This window comes from Myxine glutinosa, chromosome 5 (genome assembly GCF_964187855.1).
Source record: "Myxine glutinosa chromosome 5, kmMyxGlut1.1, whole genome shotgun sequence".
Taxonomy (NCBI): Eukaryota; Metazoa; Chordata; class Myxini; order Myxiniformes; family Myxinidae; genus Myxine; species Myxine glutinosa.
The window spans coordinates 139,844,407-139,864,708 of NC_136265.1; the positions used below are offsets into that span (position 1 = coordinate 139,844,407).

General features: G+C 46.4%; 1 protein-coding gene across 1 annotated transcript in view; it reads left to right on the forward strand.

Annotated features, from left to right (window-relative positions):
- LOC137426980 (hemicentin-2) overlaps positions 1-20,302 on the forward strand; it is an 86,561-nt gene that overhangs the window by 61,292 nt on the left and 4,967 nt on the right. The window contains exons 11-13 of the mRNA XM_078778792.1: positions 6,930-7,214; positions 14,532-14,819; positions 17,030-17,314. Coding sequence (XP_078634918.1) covers positions 6,930-7,214; positions 14,532-14,819; positions 17,030-17,314 — 858 coding nt within the window. The remainder of the gene's footprint in view (positions 1-6,929; positions 7,215-14,531; positions 14,820-17,029; positions 17,315-20,302) is intronic.

Here is a 20,302-nt window from a genome sequence, read left to right on the forward strand (position 1 = left end):
CGTGCCAGACGAATTTCGCTGCCACGAGCTTCTGTGATGCTTTCCGGCCCGGGTGGGAAAGGCCGTGGAGGGCGTCAAAAATGTGCCGCCGCCATCCGGTGGGCACGATGGGGCGAGGTTGGCCCAGGGAGACGTCGCACAGGAGAACTGTGCCTGGGTCCTCGAAGGAGACGTCAGCCAACCGCAGGCCTGTGTCCGCTGTCCGGAGGGCTTGCACCGTGGGGTCGGCGGTCTGGTCGGCCGCCATGCGGGCGAAGTCCACACCCAGGTGGACGGCGTTCGCGCCGGACCGGGAGAGGCAATCGGCCACAGCGTTGTCCTTGCCTGCGACGTGCCGGATGTCCGTCATAAATTTGGACATGGCGGAGAGGTGGCGCTGCTGGCAGGCCGATCACGGCTCCGTAACCTTGGCCATGGCGAAGACCAGGGGTTTGTGGTCCACAAACGCCGTGAACGGGCGGCCCTCCAAAAGATGGCGGAAGTGGCGAACAGCCAGGTAAAGGCCGAGGAGCTCGCGGTCGAAAGCGCGATACTTGCGCTCGTTTGGGTGAAGCTGCCGGCTGAAGAAGGCCAGCGGTTGCCAAGCTACATTCACCCACTGTTCATGCACGGCGCCCACCGCGTAGTCGGAAGCGTCCGTGGTGAGGGCGATGGGTGCGTCGAGCGCAGGGTGCGCCAGCATGGTCGCGTTGGCGAGGGCCAGCTTAGCGCCCTGTTCGTGAGAAGACTGAATGCCTCAATTCTGTGTTTGCTTCCAAAGCTTACAGAATGTCCCCCAACAACTCACTCTCGGTACCCATCCTTCCCTGTCGTTCCCAACTGTTCTTGTGTGAAGAAGAAGAAACTGTACATATTATCTTCTCAGCCAATTGACTTTTCAGTGTATTGTGGGAGCTGTGCTCGCACGATAAAATCGGACAAAATGGACGACGCCAGGAATTAAGTTTCTCTGAGCTATTTATTCCCGGCTCACTCAAACGAACTCCAAAGCACTGAATCAGCCCATCGAACGGTCGGCAATATATATCAGAAACTCAACACACAAAAGCCACGCCTCTCAGTCGGGGCGTGGTATGCAAATAGATAAGCCACGCCTCTCAACGGGGCGTGGAATGCAAGGCTCGCGTTCGCCCAGTAAAGGCAAGTCTCAACACGCCCGGGCGAGTCCGGACACGTGACCGCTCGCCGGTTGCGTCATCGGCCGGTGCAGGGTAATTGTGTCAGGCTACCGGTAACCGCTACACGCATCCCCCCAGAATTAACATGCACCGGGAGAGTCAATTTGAGGGGGGTCTTGATGACCCGGCCGAAACGACCCCTGACGATTCGTGTGGGGGTGGTAGGTGGCGGGGCGGTGGATGGTCGGGCGGGGTGCCTGGTTGACGGGGGACAGCCCCGTCGTGGAGGAAGGGCCAACCGTGGAGGTTGGTCGAGGTCCAAATGGGCCGGCTTGAGACGGTCCACGGAGATGCGGTCCGCCTTGCCGCCGATGTCGATGGTGAACGACTTGTCGTCCCTCTTCAGGACCCGGAAAGGTCCATCGTACGGCGGCCAGAGTGGTCCCCGGTGTGCGTCGTGCCGGATAAAAACGTACTCCGCAGTGCGAAGTGCTGGGGGGACGTGGGGTTGGGGGCAGCCGTGGTGGGACGTGGGCACGGGGGCAAATCTCCTGGCGGCCTCCTGGAGGACCGAGCGTTGGCGAGCCGCGGACCAGGGGCCGGTGGCGTCAGGGATGAATTCGCCCGGCACGCGCAGTGGCCGGCCGTAGACCAGCTCGGCGGTGGAAGCCTGGAGGTCCTCTTTAGGGGCCGTTCGGAGGCCCAATAGGACCCACGGGAGCCTGTCGGCCCAACCCTCGTCCTGGAGGCTGGCCCTGAGAGCGGCCTTCATCGAGCGGTGGAACCGCTCGCACAAGCTGTTGGCTTGGGGGTGGTAGGCCGTGGTGCGGTGAAGCTTGCCCCCCAAGGCCTGGGCGACCGCACCCCAAAGCTCGGAGGTGAATTGCGGACCTCTGTCAGAGAAGATGTCCGAGGGGGCGCCGAAACGGGCAATCCAGGTGCCAATGAAGGCCTGCGACACGTCTGCGGATGTTGTTGATGCCAGCGGGACGGCCTCTGGCCACCTGGTGGTCCTGTCCACCATTGTGAAGAGGTGGGTGAAGCCCCGCGAGGAGGGAAGGGGTCCCACCAGGTCCACATTGACGTGGTCGAAGCGCCGCGTGGGCACGTCGAATGGTGCCAACGGGGCCTGGGTGTGCCGGTAAACCTTCGCGCGCTGGCAGGCGACACAGGCATTGGCCCAGTCGCGGATGTCTTTACGGAGCCCGTGCCAGACGAATTTCGCTGCCACGAGCTTCTGTGATGCTTTCCGGCCCGGGTGGGAAAGGCCGTGGAGGGCGTCAAAAATGTGCCGCCGCCATCCGGTGGGCACGATGGGGCGAGGTTGGCCCAGGGAGACGTCGCACAGGAGAACTGTGCCTGTGTCCTCGAAGGAGACGTCGGCCAACCGCAGGCCTGTGTCCACTGTCCGGAGGGCTTGCACCGTGGGGTCGGCGGTCTGGTCGGCCGCCATGCGGGCGAAGTCCACACCCAGGTGGACGGCGTTCGCGCCGGACCGGGAGAGGCAATCGGCCACAGCGTTGTCCTTGCTTGCGACGTGCCGGATGTCCGTCATAAATTTGGACATGGCGGAGAGGTGGCGCTGCTGGCGGGCCGATCACGGCTCCGTAACCTTGGCCATGGCGAAGACCAGGGGTTTGTGGTCCACAAACGCCGTGAACGGGCGGCCCTCCAAAAGATGGCGGAAGTGGCGAACAGCCAGGTAAAGGCCGAGGAGCTCGCGGTCGAAAGCGCTATACTTGCGCTCGTTTGGGTGAAGCTGCCGGCTGAAGAAGGCCAGCGGTTGCCAAGCTACATTCACCCACTGTTCATGCACGGCGCCCACCGCGTAGTCGGAAGCGTCCGTGGTGAGGGCGATGGGTGCGTCGAGCGCAGGGTGCGCCAGCATGGTCGCGTTGGCGAGGGCCAGCTTAGCGCCGGTAAACGCCACGTCCATCTCTGTGGTCCAGGCGACGTCGTGCTTGGCCGGCGTGCCCTGGAGGGCTTCGTACAGGGGGCGCATGAGTTGGGCGGCGCGAGGCACGAACCGGTGGTAGAAATTTACCATCCCCAAAATTCCTGTCGGGCCTTGATGGAGCGAGGGCGTGGGAAACTTGTGACTGCCTCCACCTTGGTAGGCAGCGGGACGGCCCCGCGCTTCGTGATGCGGTGCCCCAGGAAGTCGACGGCCGTTACGCCAAACTGGCATTTTGTCGGGTTGATGATGAGGCCGTGCTGGCCGAGGTGGTCAAAAAGCGTGCGCAGGTGGACGAGGTGCTCCACCCGGGAAGTGCTGGCGATGAGAATGTCATCCAGGTCGACAAACAGAAAGGTGAGATCGCGCAGCACACTGTCCATCAGCTGCTGGAAGGCCTGGGCCGCGTTCTTAAGGCCAAACGGCATTCGGAGGAACTCGAAGAGGCCAAAAGGTGTAATTACAGCCGTCTTCGGAACGTCGGCCGGCCGGACAGGTACCTGGTGGTAGCCCTGAATGAGGTCGACCTTGGAGAAGATCACCCGCCCCGCCAAACGGGCGGAAAAGTCCTGTATGTGTGGTATCGGGTACCGGTCGGGGGTGGTGGCGTCGTTGAGGCGGCGGTAATCACCGCATGGTCGCCATCCACCACCCGGTTTGGGCACGATGTGCAGGGGCGAGGCCCATGCGCTATTCGAGCGTCGCACAATGCCCAATCGCTCCAGCGCGTCGAATTCCGCCTTCGCTATGGCGAGTTTGGCCGGGTCGAGGCGGCGAGCCCTGGCGTAGACCGGTGGACCTGTGGTCGGGATGTGGTGTTCGACGCCGTGCTTGACGGCGACGGCCGAAAACGTCGGCTGCGTGAGGGCGGGAAACTCGGCGAGTAGGCGGGTGAAATCTTCCACGGCCGGGAGTGCGCAGGCTAGCTTGGTTGGAGCGGAGCCGAGCGAGCTGAAGGTCTCCACGTTGATGAGCCGCGCCATTTGACGTCGACCAAAAGCCCATGCGCGCAAAGAAAATCTGCACCCAGCAAGGCCATGGGCACGTTCGCTGTGATGAAGTCCCACCTGAAGCACTGGCCCCCGAAGCAGAATTCGACGCTGCGCGAACCGAAGGTGCGGATGGAGGAACCGTTTGCAGCGACCAAAGCGGGGCCGCAAAGCGCGGCCTGTTTGTCCTCCACCGAGGCGGGTATCACGCTCAGCTGAGCGCCGGTGTCGCACAAAAAACGCCGCCGGACTCCGTGTCCGTGATAAACAGAAGGCTGCCTGAATGGCCGACGCTCATGGCAGGCAGCGAGCGCCGGCCTGGTCATTTCCCGACCTGCTGAAAGTGCACGGTGGGCGGCACGTTCTGGCCTTCAGCCCGAACATGGCATGGTAATAGCACATGGTCCGCTCTGGTGGAGGCTCTGGCGGTCGCGTCGGGTTCGGTCGACGGGGCGTCGCGGCGGTCGCAGCCGTCAGTGGCGCGGACTCAGCCGGTGGAGGCGCCGGTGGTGGCGTGGGCGTTGCCTCGGTCGGCCCAGGGTCCCAGGCGGCCGCTCCGACGTGTCGCCTGGCCGAGCAAAATTTATCGGCCTCCTTGGCCAGGGCGCGAGGGTCCGTGATGGGCGAATTAGCCAAAGCTAATCGTACCTGCCCTGGTAGCCACTGGAGAAACAGCTCGCGGAAGAGGAAGTCCAGGCTGTGGTCACCGAGAAGAGCAAGCATGTGGTCCATGCTTTCGGACGGACGGGCCTCGCCCAGCTCCGGGAGGTGTAGTAGTTGTCGTGCGCGTTCGGTCTCCGTGAGTCCAAACGCACCGAGGAGTAGGTCTTTGAGCGCGCCGTATTTGTCGGCGTCCGGCGGGTGCTGTAGGAAGCTCAGAACCCGGGAAGCGGAGGAGGCGTTGAGCACGGAGACCACGTGGTGGTAGCGCTTCGTGTCCTCCGTAATGTTCAGCAGGGCGAATTGAGAAGCCGCTTGAGCAAACCAAACGGCCGCGTGAGATTCCCAAAAGGCCGGGAGCTTCAAAGCTACAGCTGACTCCATCGCCGTGTTCGTAGAAAGGGGTCACCAATTGTGGGAGCTGTGTTCGCACGATAAAATCGGACAAAATGGACGACGCCAGGAATTAAGTTTCTCTGAGCTATTTATTCCCGGCTCACTCAAACGAACTCCAAAGCACTGAATCAGCCCATCGAACGGGCGGCAATATATATCAGAAACTCAACACACAAAAGCCGCGGGGCGTGGTATGCAAATAGATAAGCCACGCCTCCCAACGGGGCGTGGTATGCAAGGCAAGCGTTCGCCCGGTAAAGGCAAGTCTCAACACGCCCGGGCGAGTCCGGACACGTGACCGCTCGCCGGTTGCGTCATCGGCCGGTGCAGGGTAATTGTGTCATGCTACCGGTAACCACTACAATATAAGCAACCCTGACACTAGGCCCAGACTTCGGCATGCTCACGCTGCTGTCCCGTCAAAAACTGTTCCAACCCGTCATTTTTGACGGGCTTTATACTCGTTATGATATACTATCCAAGATGGCAACCAGGGCACCGGATTAGATAATATTACGAATTACATAATTTTGTTATTTCCCACATTCTACGACATCTATCTATAATTCCACTAATCTCTGTGTGTATGTTTGTTTGTATGTTTGTATGTTTGTATGTTTGTATGTTTGTCTGTGACCGCTGTTTCTCGACAACTACCGGTCCGATATACTTGAAACTTGCCAGGTATATTGCTGGGGACCCGAGGATGTGCCTTTTCAAGGTTTTAAATTAATCGCAGAAGTAGTTACCGAGCTATGTCCAAAAAACGATTCAACCAATCAGAGAGCAGCGAGCTATCACGTGTGCCGAACGTGGCGAACAGACTCTGCCTCGGATGGCACATTTGAGAGCGTATTCATTTATTTCCCGTCGGCAAACTATGTTGCCGTTAAACTATGTTTTAAAACTAATAAAAACTAATTTGCGATTCATCGTATTCATCGCTTCACATTTGCGACAGTGAAGACTTCACTTCCGGCAGCCAATCACAGAACGCGTTGTTGCGAGCCCGAGAGCCTGCGCCATTACGGTTCGTAATTCGATTTCTTCCGGAGAAAATAATAATTTCTCGATTTCTTATGCGCATTATTTCTCCCAATTCAGTCAGAGCGAAGGGCGGAAGCGAAGAGCGTTGTTTTTTTTGTTTACGGGCGTACGGGCGGGGTAGAGCGTACGGGTAGCGTTTTTTTTTTTTTTTGGCAAGGAACAGGCACCCACGTACGGGCATGCCCTAGTCTATCTATAATTCCAGTAATCTCTGTATGTGTGTTTGTTTGTTTGTTTGTTTGTTTGTCTGTGACCGCTGTTTCTCGACAACCACAGGTCCGATATACTTTAAACTTGCCAGGTATATTGCTGGGGACCCGAGGATGTGCCTTTTCAAGGTTTCATATTAATCGGACAATTACTTACCGAGCTATGTCCAAAAAACGATTCAACCAATCAGAGAGCAGCGAGCTATCGCGTGTGCCGAACGTGGCGAACACACTCTGCCTCGGACGGCACATTTGAGAGCGTATTCATTTATTTCACGTTGGCAAACTATGTTGCCGTTAAACTATGTTTTAAAACTAATTAAAACTACTATCTATAATTCCACGGGTCCGATAAAAAACACCGTACTCGCAAGCCGTTCGCTTTGGACCAAACCATTTCATGTAAATAGAGGGGGGGGATTGTCACCGTACTCGCAAGCCGTTCGCTTTGGACCAAACCATTTCATGTAAATAGAGGGGGGGGGATATAATTTTAGATATAGATATAGTACGGGCATGCCCTAGTCCTAATAAACTTGTACCTGCCATCCCACAGTATGTCCAAAGATCCTTCGTACCTGGAAGGAGTTCGTAAGTTCAAGCACCTCCTGGAAGCTCTTCTGTGAGGCTGAGGCCATGCCAGGACCAAATATCACCTGGTGGAACCCACAGGGGCTCCTCCTAAATCGAAGTGAGACGACAGTGAATCCAATTAACCAAACTGAATTTGATAAGATCTTCAGTAATTATAACATCACAGGAGAAGATCTGGAAGGGAACTACAGCTGTGTGGTGCGAAGCCAATACGGTACAGCGAAGGGACACGTTGTCTACAAATCACGTGAGAGACACAAATCAAAGATTTCAGGTTTTGTACAAATCATGTGAAGGACACCAGGCACAGTACATATATGAAGTTAAATCACAGACATTCACTTATTATTCACTCAAGTTTGTAGAACTACCTCTTCCAGTAAATCAAATCCTGTAATTTTGAAAAATCCTTAATTTGTTTGGAAACTGTTCGTAAGAAGACTGAATGCCTCAATTCTGTGTTTGCTTCCAAATCTTACAGAATGCCCCCCAACAACTCACTCTCGGTACCCATCCTTCCCTGTCGTTCCCAACTGTTCCTGTGCTCTGTCTTTTTCAACTGAGACTGTGGAGAAGGTTATTTGAACCCTCAACTCTGACTCTGCTACTAGATAAAGGGGGAGAGAGGGAAGCACAACCACAGTGGACAACAGGGACATTGGGAGGTCTATGGAAGGGAGAGAGAGGGCTGGGGCGGGTTGTGCATTATAAAGCAAATGGACACTACTAGGACTTTCAGGAAACAAAACGGAATTTAAAATAGGTGGATTTGGGGAGTATTAACGGGGGTAGAAAATATCAAGGTTTTGGATGGGGGAAGATAAGAGATGGTGGTGGACAGCTGTTTTGAAGACCTGGAGGGAGGAGTGGGATTGAAGAGAGTGGGGGAGTTTGTTCCAGAGGTGGGAAAAAAGAGTTCGTTTCAAAGATTGTTTCAAAGTTTGCCTTCAAAGCTACCCATCGACTGGGCACCTCCACCATACAAAGTGCTTCCTTGGCACACGTGTACTTCTATCCACCTATATCCACACATTGATGGAGTACTTCTCTCCCCTCTGGGCTGGCTCCCCTGCCTCACATCTTGACAAAGTGGAAACCAAGGCCATCAAGATTATTTGAATCTCCAACAATAAAGCTGAGTCTATGGGCCTATAACTTCGCCATCGCAAACAGGTCTGTGGTCTCTCTATCTTATACCACCTCCTTTTTGGTCTTGCACCCTCTGCCCTTTCTGTGCTTTGTCTCCCTCTCCCCTGGCCCCCTGCAGGTTTCTGCAGGACCCATATCATCAACTCCCCTGCAGGTTTCTGCAGGACCCATATCATCAACTCCCCTGCAGGTTTCTGCAGGACTCACACCATCAACTCCCCTGCAAGTTTCTGCAGGACTCACACCATCAACTCCCCTGCAGGTTTCTGCAGGACTCACACCATCAACTCCCCTGCAGGTTTCTGCAGGACTCACACAATCAACTCTCCTGCAGGTTTCTGCAGGACTCACACAATCAACTCTCCTGCAGGTTTCTGCAGGACTCACACCATCAACTCCCCTGCAGGTTTCTGCAGGACCCATACCATCAACTCCCCTGCAGGTTTCTGCAGGACTCACACCATCAACTCCCCTGCAGGTTTATGCAGGACCCATACCATCAACCCCCCTGCAGGTTTCTGCAGGACTCACACCATCAACTCCCCTGCAGGTTTCTGCAGGACCCATACCATCAACTCCCCTGCAGGTTTCTGCAGGACTCACACCATCAACTCCCCTGCAGGTTTATGCAGGACCCATACCATCAACTCCCCTGCAGGTTTCTGCAGGACTCACACCATCAACTCCCCTGCAGGTTTATGCAGGACCCATACCATCAACCCCCCTGCAGGTTTCTGCAGGACTCACACCATCAACTCCCCTGCAGGTTTCTGCAGGACCCATACCATCAACTCCCCTGCAGGTTTCTGCAGGACCCATACCATCAACTCTCCTGCAGGTTTCTGCAGGACTCACACCATCAACTCCCCTGCAGGTTTCTGCAGGACCCATATCATCAACCCAGTTCTGGTCAAACTACCTAAATCCAAGGTCACTGGTCACTTCCACTCTTTCGTTTCTCCTTTTTCCCGCATGTGGAATCAACTTTCACAGTCTCTTCAATGTCATTCTTCCCTCCAGGTCTTAAAGACAACTGTTCACCATCATATCAGATTGCCCCCAATCCAAAACCATAATCCTTTGTACCCTCGTTAACCTCCTCCTATACCACCTACCACAATCCCCTCTTTCCAAATTTCCACTTTTCCCTCCTGAGAGCATCATTCTGTATCAATCTTGTCCACCCCTTGCATTCTCTCCTGCCCCCAATTCCTCCCCACACACATTGTTTGTCCAAGGCTGCCTCTATCTTAGCGTTCAACTCTGCTGTAGGTGCTTCCCCCTCTCTCGAATGTTCATTTTGTTCCGTTGCATCCTGATTCATTCAATTTACGAGTACTAGCTCTTCCACGAGGCTCGACTATGTATGCAAAAAACTTCCCTCCATTTGTTTCCTATTATTTTCCATGCTTATGATAACATATTTGCCCTTTCCCGTTCCTTAACTTCATATTCACCATTTTAAGAAGCGTTAAGCCACCACCAGGCTTTGGGTGTCTCAAATTGCAAATACCAAGTGGTCTGGTCTTCCTGGAGGCTTCTTGCGAGATTGTGTAATAATTTCGATGTTGACCATCTTGTGTTCACTTTTGTTCAGATTAAGATACAACTCGAATTCGTAATGTTTGATTTTGATGATTGGAAAGCAAGCGTGTTTGCACACCTGACCACCATTTCCTTAGTTCTGTGAGGACAGTGCTGCTTCTGGTGCACACAGTTACACAGAAATAATTACCTTCCTCTATTTTCAGAACCATGAATATCTACCTCACCACGAATTTCCATATTTAGCGGTCCAAGGACATCCCTGTCTTTGCCCAGTTTCTCCATTTGCTATCTGTTTGCCACATGGATAACCACACAGAAAACCACACAGCCGATGCAGTTTCCTATGAGACTACATGTACGTGGAAGAAAGCTTTTTGGTATACAAAGCCGAAGTTCCTGGAGGTGCTCGAACATCGAATGGATCAGGATGTAACAGAACAAAAGGAAAAGTTGAAAGAGAGGGGGAAACCGCACCAACAGCAGGGTGGAAGGACAGAATAGAGGGAGACTGGACAAGTAATTGGTGTGGGGAGGAATGATGGGGAAGGGCAGAACGCAAAGGGTGGACAACATAGATACAGAAGCAAACTATCAGGAAGGAAAATCTGGAAACTTGGAAAGAGGTGAGGTTGCGGAGGGTTAATGATTTTGGATTGAGGAGGACCTGAGATGGTGGTGAATAGCTGTCTTCAAGACCTGGAGGCAATAAAGAGATTAAAGAGGATGTGGAATTTGATTCCACAGGTGAGAAAAAAAGAGGAAAAAATGAGTGTCGGTGAGCAGTGATTCTGGATTTTGGGAGTTTCATCAGAAAGGGGTTAATGGTGGACCGTGTGAGCCCTGCAGAAACACAGGGGGACAAAGCATGGAGATAGCAGAGGGCGCAAGACCAGAAGGGAGGTGGCAGAAGACTAAATAGTCCACCGACCTGTATGTGATATGAAAGTGATTGGCTCATCGACTCAGCTTCATTGCGGAAGATTCCAATAATCGTGAAGGCCTTGGTTTCCACGGCGTTAAGTGGAACAAGGTGTGACACAGGGGCACCATTCCAGAGGGGAGAAAGTACTCCATCAAGCTGCGGATGAAGGTGTTGTAGTTGGATAGGAGTTCCGGTGTGCCAAGAAAGGATTTTGCATGATGGAGGAGGCCCAGTTGGCAATAATTGGCTTTGGAGGCCAACTTTGAAATGTGGTTTGCTCAATAAAGATCATGGCTGATAGTGAGGCCCAAGCATTTGTGTGATTGACAGGCTTCAAGAGGATTGTTAAGAAATTATTTGGGAAGGTCCTTTTGGAGAGAGATAGTGAGAGTGTAACATTTGTCAGGATAGAAAGACATATTCCAAGTGTTTGACCAGCAATTCATTTTATCAATGTCTGAAGAGAGGGAAGAGGCTGCTGCCTGCCCATCTGAAGGATGAGCTTTGTCACGAAAGGGGATAGAGTCAGCCGTAAATAGATAACGGGGATTTTCAAGAGAGTCAGATAGATCATTGATGGAGATTAGAAATAGGACTTGGCCCAGAACGCTGCCTCGGTGCACTCCATTCTCAACAGCGAAAGGAGATGAAGGGATTCCGTTGAGTGCCACACCTTGGCTACGAGAGTTAAGGAAGTCAGTAACCCAAGAGTGTAGTTGGCCTTAGATGCCATATGCAGAGAGTTTGGAGGGCAAGGCAGGATGCCAGACTTTATTAAAGGCACGAGACATGTCGAGAGAGACTGACATTGTGGGCCTCCATCCATTATTGGGAGAGGGGAAGCAGCATGTCCAAGGTGGAGTGACCTGGTCTGAAACAAAATTGGTGATTACAAATGAGGTTGTTGGAGAAAAGGGAGGATTTCATATCAACTGCGATGATGGATTGCATGACCTTGCTGATGATCGGATGTAAGTTGACAGGTCTGCAGTTAAGGCGATCAGTTTGCTCACCTTGCTTATATAATGCAGTGATTTTGACGGATTTCCAAGCAGATGGGAGATGACCTAGACTCATAGAGCAAATGATAAGTTGAACAGGGCAGAAAGAGAATGTGCAAGAGCAGCAGAGCAGATTTTTAGGACACGTGAGCCGATACCGTCCAGTCCAGTTAAAGAAACAGAGTCGAAGGTAGCCAGAACCTTCTCCTCTTTCTCAGGTGCAAAAATAAACGAAGCGCAGGAACAATTGGGTGTGACTGGGTAGGGTGGGTACAGAGGGCGAGGGGTTCGGGACACAAGACTTCCAGCAAACGCAGAATTGAGGCATTCTTATAAGCAGAGTCATCTGTGGGGCCTTTTGAAGAGAAGGGGGTGATGAAGGGGAACATACTCCAGAGACAGACCTAATCTGGGCTGGCAGGTTTCCATTGTTGTCAAACTTGGGCTGACAGGTTTCCATTGTTGTCAAACTTGGGCTGGCAGGTTTCCATTGTTGTCAAACCTGGGCTGACAGGTTTCCATTGTTGTCAAACTTGGGCTGGCAGGTTTCCATTGTTGTCAAACCTGAGCTGGCAAGTTTCCATTGTTGTCAAACCTGAGCTGGCAGGTTTCCATTGTTGTCAAACTTGGGCTGGCAGGTTTCCATTGATGTCAAACTTGGGCTGGCAGGTTTCCATTGTTGTCAAACCTGACCTGGCAGGTTTCCATTGTTGTCAAACTTGGGCTGGCAGGTTTCCATTGTTGTCAAACTTGGGCTGGCAGGTTTACATTGTTGTCAAACTTGGGCTGGCAGGTTTCCATTGTTGTCAAACTTGGGCTGGCAGGTTTACATTGTTGTCAAACTTGGGCTGGCAGGTTTCCATTGTTGTCAAACCTGAGCTGGCAGGTTTCCATTGATGTCAAACTTGGGCTGGCAGGTTTCCATTGTTGTCAAACCTGACCTGGCAGGTTTCCATTGTTGTCAAACTTGGGCTGGCAGGTTTCCATTGTTGTCAAACTTGGGCTGGCAGGTTTACATTGTTGTCAAACTTGGGCTGGCAGGTTTCCATTGTTGTCAAACTTGGGCTGGCAGGTTTACATTGTTGTCAAACTTGGGCTGGCAGGTTTCCATTGTTGTCAAACCTGAGCTGGCAGGTTTCCATTGTTGTCAAACCTGAGCTGGCAGGTTTCCATTGTTGTCAAACTTGGGCTGGCAGGTTTCCATTGTTGTCAAACTTGGGCTGGCAGGTTTCCATTGTTGTCAAACTTGGGCTGGCAGGTTTCCATTGTTGTCAAACTTGGGCTGGCAGGTTTCCATTGTTGTCAAACTTGGGCTGGCAGGTTTCCATTGTTGTCAAACCTGAGCTGGCAGGTTTCCATTGTTGTCAAACTTGGGCTGGCAGGTTTCCAGTGGTGTCAAACTTGGGCTGGCAGGTTTCCATTGTTGTCAAACTTGAGCTGGCAGGTTTCCATTGTTGTCAAACCTGAGCTGGCAGGTTTCCATTGTTGTCAAACCTGAGCTGGCAGGTTTCCATTCTTGTCAAACCTGAGCTGGCAGGTTTCCATTGTTGTCAAACTTGGGCTGGCAGGTTTCCATTGTTGTCAAACTTGGGCTGGCAGGTTTCTATTGTTGTCAAACTTGGGCTGGCAGGTTTCCATTGTTGTCAAACCTGAGCTGGCAGGTTTCCATTGTTGTCAAACTTGGGCTGGCAGGTTTCCATTGTTGTCAAACTTGGGCTGGCAGGTTTCCATTGTTGTCAAACTTGGGCTGGCAGGTTTCCATTGTTGTCAAACTTGGGCTGGCAGGTTTCCATTGTTGTCAAACTTGGGCTGGCAGGTTTCCATTGTTGTCAAACTTGGGCTGGCAGGTTTTCATTGTTGTCAAACTTGAGCTGGCAGGTTTCCATTGTTGTCAAAGTTGGGCTGGCAGGTTTCCATTGTTGTCAAACTTGGGCTGGCAGGTTTCCATTGTTGTCAAACTTGGGCTGGCAGGTTTCCATTGTTGTCAAACTTGGGCTGGCAGGTTTCCATTGTTGTCAAACTTGGGCTGGCAGGTTTCCATTGTTGTCAAACTTGGGCTGGCAGGTTTCCATTGTTGTCAAATCTGAGCTGGCAGGTTTCCATTGTTGTCAAACTTGGCCTGGCAGGTTTCCATTGTTGTCAAATCTGAGCTGGCAGGTTTCCATTGTTGTCAAATCTGAGCTGGCAGGTTTCCAAGTTGTCAAACTTGGCTGGCAGGTTTCCATTGTTGTCAAACCTGAGCTGGCAGGATTCCATTGTTGTCAAACCTGAGCTGGCAGGTTTCCATTGTCATCAAACTTGGGCTGGCAGGTTTTCATTGTTGTCAAACTTGGGCTGGCAGGTTTCCATTGTTGTCAAACTTGGGCTGGCAGGTTTCCATTGTCGTCAAGCTTGGGCTGGTAGGTTTTCATTGTTGTCAAACTTGGGCTGGCAGGTTTCCATTGTTGTCAAACTTGAGCTGGCAGGTTTCTATTGCTGTCAAACTTGGGCTGGCAGGTTTCCATTGTTGTCAAACCTGGGCTGGCAGATTTTCATTGTTGTCAAACATGAGCTGGCAGGTTTCCATTGTTGTCAAACGTGGGCTGGCAGGTTTCCATTGTTGTCAAACTTGGGCTGGCAGGTTTCCATTGTTGTCAAACTTGGGCTGGCAGGTTTCCATTGTTGTCAAACTTGAGCTGGCAGGATAGTCTAACACTCTGAGCTGCTTAGCTGGGTTTCAAATCTTGGGCCAGATGTAAACTGTCGTTCTGGTGTTTCCCATACATGAATATGCATATAGACCTACTGTCTATTGGATGGAGGTTAAACTGGGCATCCCATCTGCTGGCATTATTTGGTAGATACGAGTTTGAAACAACGTCATCATGTTATACAGCATACTGCATATAAGTGTCAATTCTTTCCCAAATGATATTGTAATAACCATAAATGTGTGGTCCCGCAGTGCATCCAAAGATATTGGCTATCTGGAGGGAGTTCCAAAATTCCAGTAAATCCTGGAAGTTGTTCTGTGAGACCGAGGTCAAGCTGGGACGAAACATCATCACCTGGTGGAACCCACGGGGGCTCCTCCTAAATGGAAGCGAGATTCTTGTGATTTCAAGTGACAAAATTGATGTTCAGAAGATCATCAATAGTTATAACATCACAGAAGAAGATCCAGAAGGGAACTACAGCTGTCTGGTGCGGAACCAATACGGTGCAACGAAGGGATTTGTTTTCTACAAATCACGTGAGGGACACAAATGACAGATACTAAATGTTGTACTTGAAGGACACAAGATACTCTGAATGTATATAAGATTAGAACATGGGCTTTATGGGATATCGGTGTCTGTAATTGCAGTAACTTGCAATTCTCTGCCTCTTTGTCGAGTCATATACTCTTGTAAAGGAAATCATATTCTTTCCTCCAAATCTTCAATTATTTAGGAACTAGAACAGCATTCAGTAGAGCACGTACTTCCACCAGGCTGAACAATTTACGTTTTGTATCCCAATGATAGACCAGATCTTCATCCGGACACGAATCAAAATCGAATCGGCTTGTTCTTGTCACTTACCCAACTCATCCACCAAGTTTTGTAATAAGTCGTCCACAACTTTTTGACACATCATGCTCTATATCGTTTTTGGACCTATCAATGGTGAAGAATCACATTAAGAAATTTTTAAATCTTGCATCTGGATCCAGATTCAAATCTTCACCAAAATCGAATCAATTCGTTCTTGTTGCACACCAAACCTGTTCACCAAGTTTCGTCCAAATCAATCCATAACTTTTTGAAATATCGTGCAATAATATCACTTATTGCCTTATCTCTCAAGGTTGACGGGTCACTTAAAAAATTCTCAGATCCAGACCCGGATCCGAATCTTCATAAAAATACAATAATGTCGTCATTGTCACATACCCATTACCCAACCTCTCCACATAATTTCGTCCGAATCTGTCCACAATTCTTTTTGAGATATCCTGTTTACAAACAAACAAAGAAACAGAGAAACAGACAGGGGTGAAAGGAAAACCTCCATCGACCTTCGGTGTCGGAGGTAATAATGAACCTTGTGCAAGACCAAGAACCTCCCTTACTACACATCATCTTGCTCTTTGGTCGTTTTCGATCTCAAATAAATAAATGACATCCTCCAGCACAGCATTGCCGGGGCGGCTTTGGCGTCCAGCGATACCGCCCTGCAGCACATGGAGACGGTATTACGAGGGAGATGTGCACAATAATTGATTGATTAATTGCATAACTAAAATCAATACCTAATGATCGAAAAATAATTTCTTAATCAATTGGCTAATAGCATACCTCAACAACCAGTGTTTCATCTGAAGCTGTAACTTTTTGAAAATTAATTAAGTAAGTCATTAATCTAAAAATTAAATAATTAATTAATTGATTAATCAATAAATAATTAATCGATTGATTTCTTAAGCAATAAATTAAACATATACTTTATAGCCACATCACTTGGTCACTGCCATGTCCGAATATCAACTTCATAGCTCAAAAGGTGCCTGAGATATTGCCCAGATGAGAAAGAAAATAAATAAGTGATTGATAATGAAAATAAATAAATAATAATCATAAAGTAATTAAATTGTTAATCAATTGGCTAATAAAATACCTAAACCACCACGGTTTCTTCCGAATCTGTAACTAAAAAAAAAAAATTAAGTAAGTCATTAATCAAATAATTAACCCTTTGAGTACGGGGTTTTTGTTGATAAAAATACCCCCGGTGCGGGATTAATTTGGCATTTTGGTACGGGAATGCAACCACGTACTGACGATCTATTTATAGGTGTAGTCGATGACGTGTAGTAACGTCATCCATACACAAAACTTTTTCGGAGGTTGCGGCACTGGACGTCATCCGTACTCAAAGGGTTAAATAATTAATTGATTTATTGATAAATCAAAAAATACCCTTACAGTCAAATCAATTGGCCATTGTCATGTCCAAATTTCAGCTTCCTAGCTCAAGGGATGGCTGATATATCTCCCGGGCAAACAAACAAGAAAACAAACCGGAGTGAAAACCGAGTACTCCTTTTCAGCGTGCCTCAGCGCAGGGCCCCCTTCGGTGCCCGGCGATGACGTCATGCAGCGCCTGGAGATGGCAAAGGAAAGGAGCGGTGCACAATAAAATAAGATTGTAAATCTAAAGATCTAAAGCGCAATCTAAAGAAGATTGACGTGTCCTCTGGCTTAAGGTCTTTCTGATGGACATCGATGCATTCTGATGAACATTGATGGACATCGAGACCAGGATGCGAAAGACCGGGGTGAAAGTTACAGCTGTGTCAATTCAATGATTCAAGCTAGGCAGCTTTAGTTTATGGCGAGTCGCACACATCTCCAAACCACCTGAAGGCACTCCCAATGCAAATTTTATGTTGTAGTAAATCAAGATTGTCCGGTTCCACAGTGCATCCAACGATCCTGCACATCTGGAGGGAGTTCGTGCATTCCAGCACCTCGTGGAGGCTGTTCTGCAAGGCCGAATCCAAGCGGAGACAAAATGTCACCTGGTGGAACCCACAAGGGCGACTTCTAAATGGAAACAACATAGTTGTGAGTGCACGTGACCAAAATCATATTCAGGAGATCGTCAATGTGTATGAGATCAAAGAAGAAGATCCAGAAGGCAACTACAGCTGCCTGGTGCAGAATGAGCACGGTGCGGCGAAGGGATTTGTTTACTACAAATCAAGTGAGAGACACAAGTCACAGATTTTAAATGTTGTACAAATCACTTGAGGACACATGACACTAAATATATTACATAATGACGTCGATTACATTCAGATATTCTTATCTCCTGTTTGGCGAGCCAACCAACTCTTCCTATAAATTAAATTACGTTATTTTCTGAAAATATTCCATGTGTTTAAAAATCGCACCTGTGTCCGAAGGAAACGTTTCACTTTGGCATTTTAAATATGAAATAGGCAAAACCTAAAAATGAACGTAAACTTTTAGAATTACCCTTTATAACCCTTTAGAACCCCTTAGAATGACACTTTAGAACCCTCGAGAACTCCCCAGAATTACCCATTAGAACCCTCTATAATTACCCTTTATATCCCTTTAGAACTCTTTAGAACCCTTTATAAACGTTTCGAACTCTTCAGAGTTGCCCCTTAGAGCCCTTTATAACCCTTTAGAACCCTTTATAAACGTTTAGAACTCTTTAGAATTACCCCTCAGAGCCCTTTATAACTACCCTTTAGAACCCTTTGGAAATACGCTTTAGAACTACCCATTATAACTCTTTAGAACACCTTAGAATTACCCATTCATTTCATGATAGTAATATTGTTATCATATATTCATTCAAATAATATTGATATGGCATAATCATGATAGTAATATTGTTGTCATATATTCATTCAAATAATATTGATATGGTATAATCATTATAGTAATATTGTTATCATATATTCATTCAAGTAATATTGATATGGTATAATCATTATAGTAATATTGATATGGTATAATCATTATAGTAATATTGTTATAGTATATTCATTATCGTAATATTGTTATCGTATATCCATTGAAGTAATATTGTTATAGTATATCCATTATAGTAATATTGTTATAGTATATCCATTGTAGTAATATTGTTATAATATATCAATTGTAGTAATATTGTTATAGTATATTCAGTACAGTAATATTGTTATAGTATATCCATTGTAATAATATTGTTATAGTATATCCATTGTAGTAATATTGTCATCGTATATCCATTGTAGTAATATTGTTATAGTATATCCATTGTAGTAATATTGTTATGGTATATCCATTATAGTAATATTGTTATCGTATATTCATTCAAGTAATATTGATATGGTATAATCATTATAGTAATATTGATATGGTATAATCATTACAGTAATATTGTTATAGTATATTCATTCAAGTAATATTGATATGGTATAATCATTATGGTAATATTGATATGGTATAATCATGACAGTAATATTTTTATAGTATATTCATTTTAGTAATATTTATATGGTATAATCATTATAGTAATTTTGATATTGTATATTCATTGAGGTAATTGATATGGTATATTCATTATAGTAATATTGATATGGTATAATCATTCTAGTAATATTGTTATCGTATATTCATTTTAGTAATATTGATATGGTATAATCATTATAGTAATATTGTTATAGTATATTCATTATAGTAATATTGATATGGTATCATCATTTTAGTAATATTGTTATAGCATATTCATTTTAGTCATATTTAAATGATATATTCATTAGAGTAATATTGTTATACTATATCCATTGTAGTAATATTGTTATAGTATATCCATTGTAGTAATATTGTTATTGTATATCCATTGTAGTAATATTGTTATAGTATATCCATTGTACTAATATTGTTATAGTATATTCATTTTAGTAATATTGATATGGTACAATCATTATAGTAATATTGTTATAGTATATTCATTTTAGTAATATTTATATGATATATTCATTAGCATAATATTGTTATAGTATATCCATTGCGTAATATTGTTATAGTATATCAATTGCAGTAATATTGTTATAATATATCAATTGTAGTAATATTGTTATAGTAGATTCAGTATAGTAATATTGTTATAGTATATCCATTGTAGTAATATTGTTATAGTATATCCATTGTAGTAATATTGTTATAGTATATCCATTGTAGTAATATTGTTATAGTATATCCATTCTAGTAATATTGTTATAGTATATCCATTATAGTAATATTGTTGTAGTATATCCATAATAGTAATATTGTTATCGTATATTCATTCAAGTAATATTGATATGGTATAATCATTACAGTAATATTGTTATAGTATATTCATTCAAGTAATATTGATATGGTATAATCATGATAGTAATATTTTTATAGTATATTCATTCGAGTAATTTTGATATTGTATATTCATTGAGGTAATTGATATGGTATATTCATTATAGTAATATTGATATGGTATATTCATTACAGTAATATTGATATGGTATATTCATTACAGTAATATTGATATGGTATATTCATTATAGTAATATTGTTATCGTATATTCATTTTTGTAATATTGATATGGTATAACCATTATAGTAATATTGATATGGTATATTCATTATAGTAATATTGTTGTAGTATATTCATTTTAGTAATATTGATATGGTATAATCATTATAGTAATATTGTTGTAGTATATTCATTTTAGTAATATTTATATGGTATATTCATTAGAGTAATTTTGATGTTGTACATTCATTGAGGTAATTGATATGGTATATTCATTATAGTAATATTGATATGGTATATTCATTATAGTAATATTGACATGGTATAATCATTCTAGTAATATTGTTTTTGTATATTCATTTTAGTAATATTTATATGATATATTCATTGGAGTAATTTTGATATTGTATATTCATTGGGGTAATTGATATGGTATATTCATTGTAGTAATATTGATATGGTATAATCATTATAGTAATATTGTTATAGTATATTCATTTTAGTAATATTTATATGGTATATTCATTGTAGTAATATTGTTATAGTATATTCATTTTAGTAATATTTATATGGTATATTCATTAGAGTAATATTGTTATAGTATATTCATTATAGTAATATTGTTATAGTATATTAATTGTAGTAATATTGATATGGTAT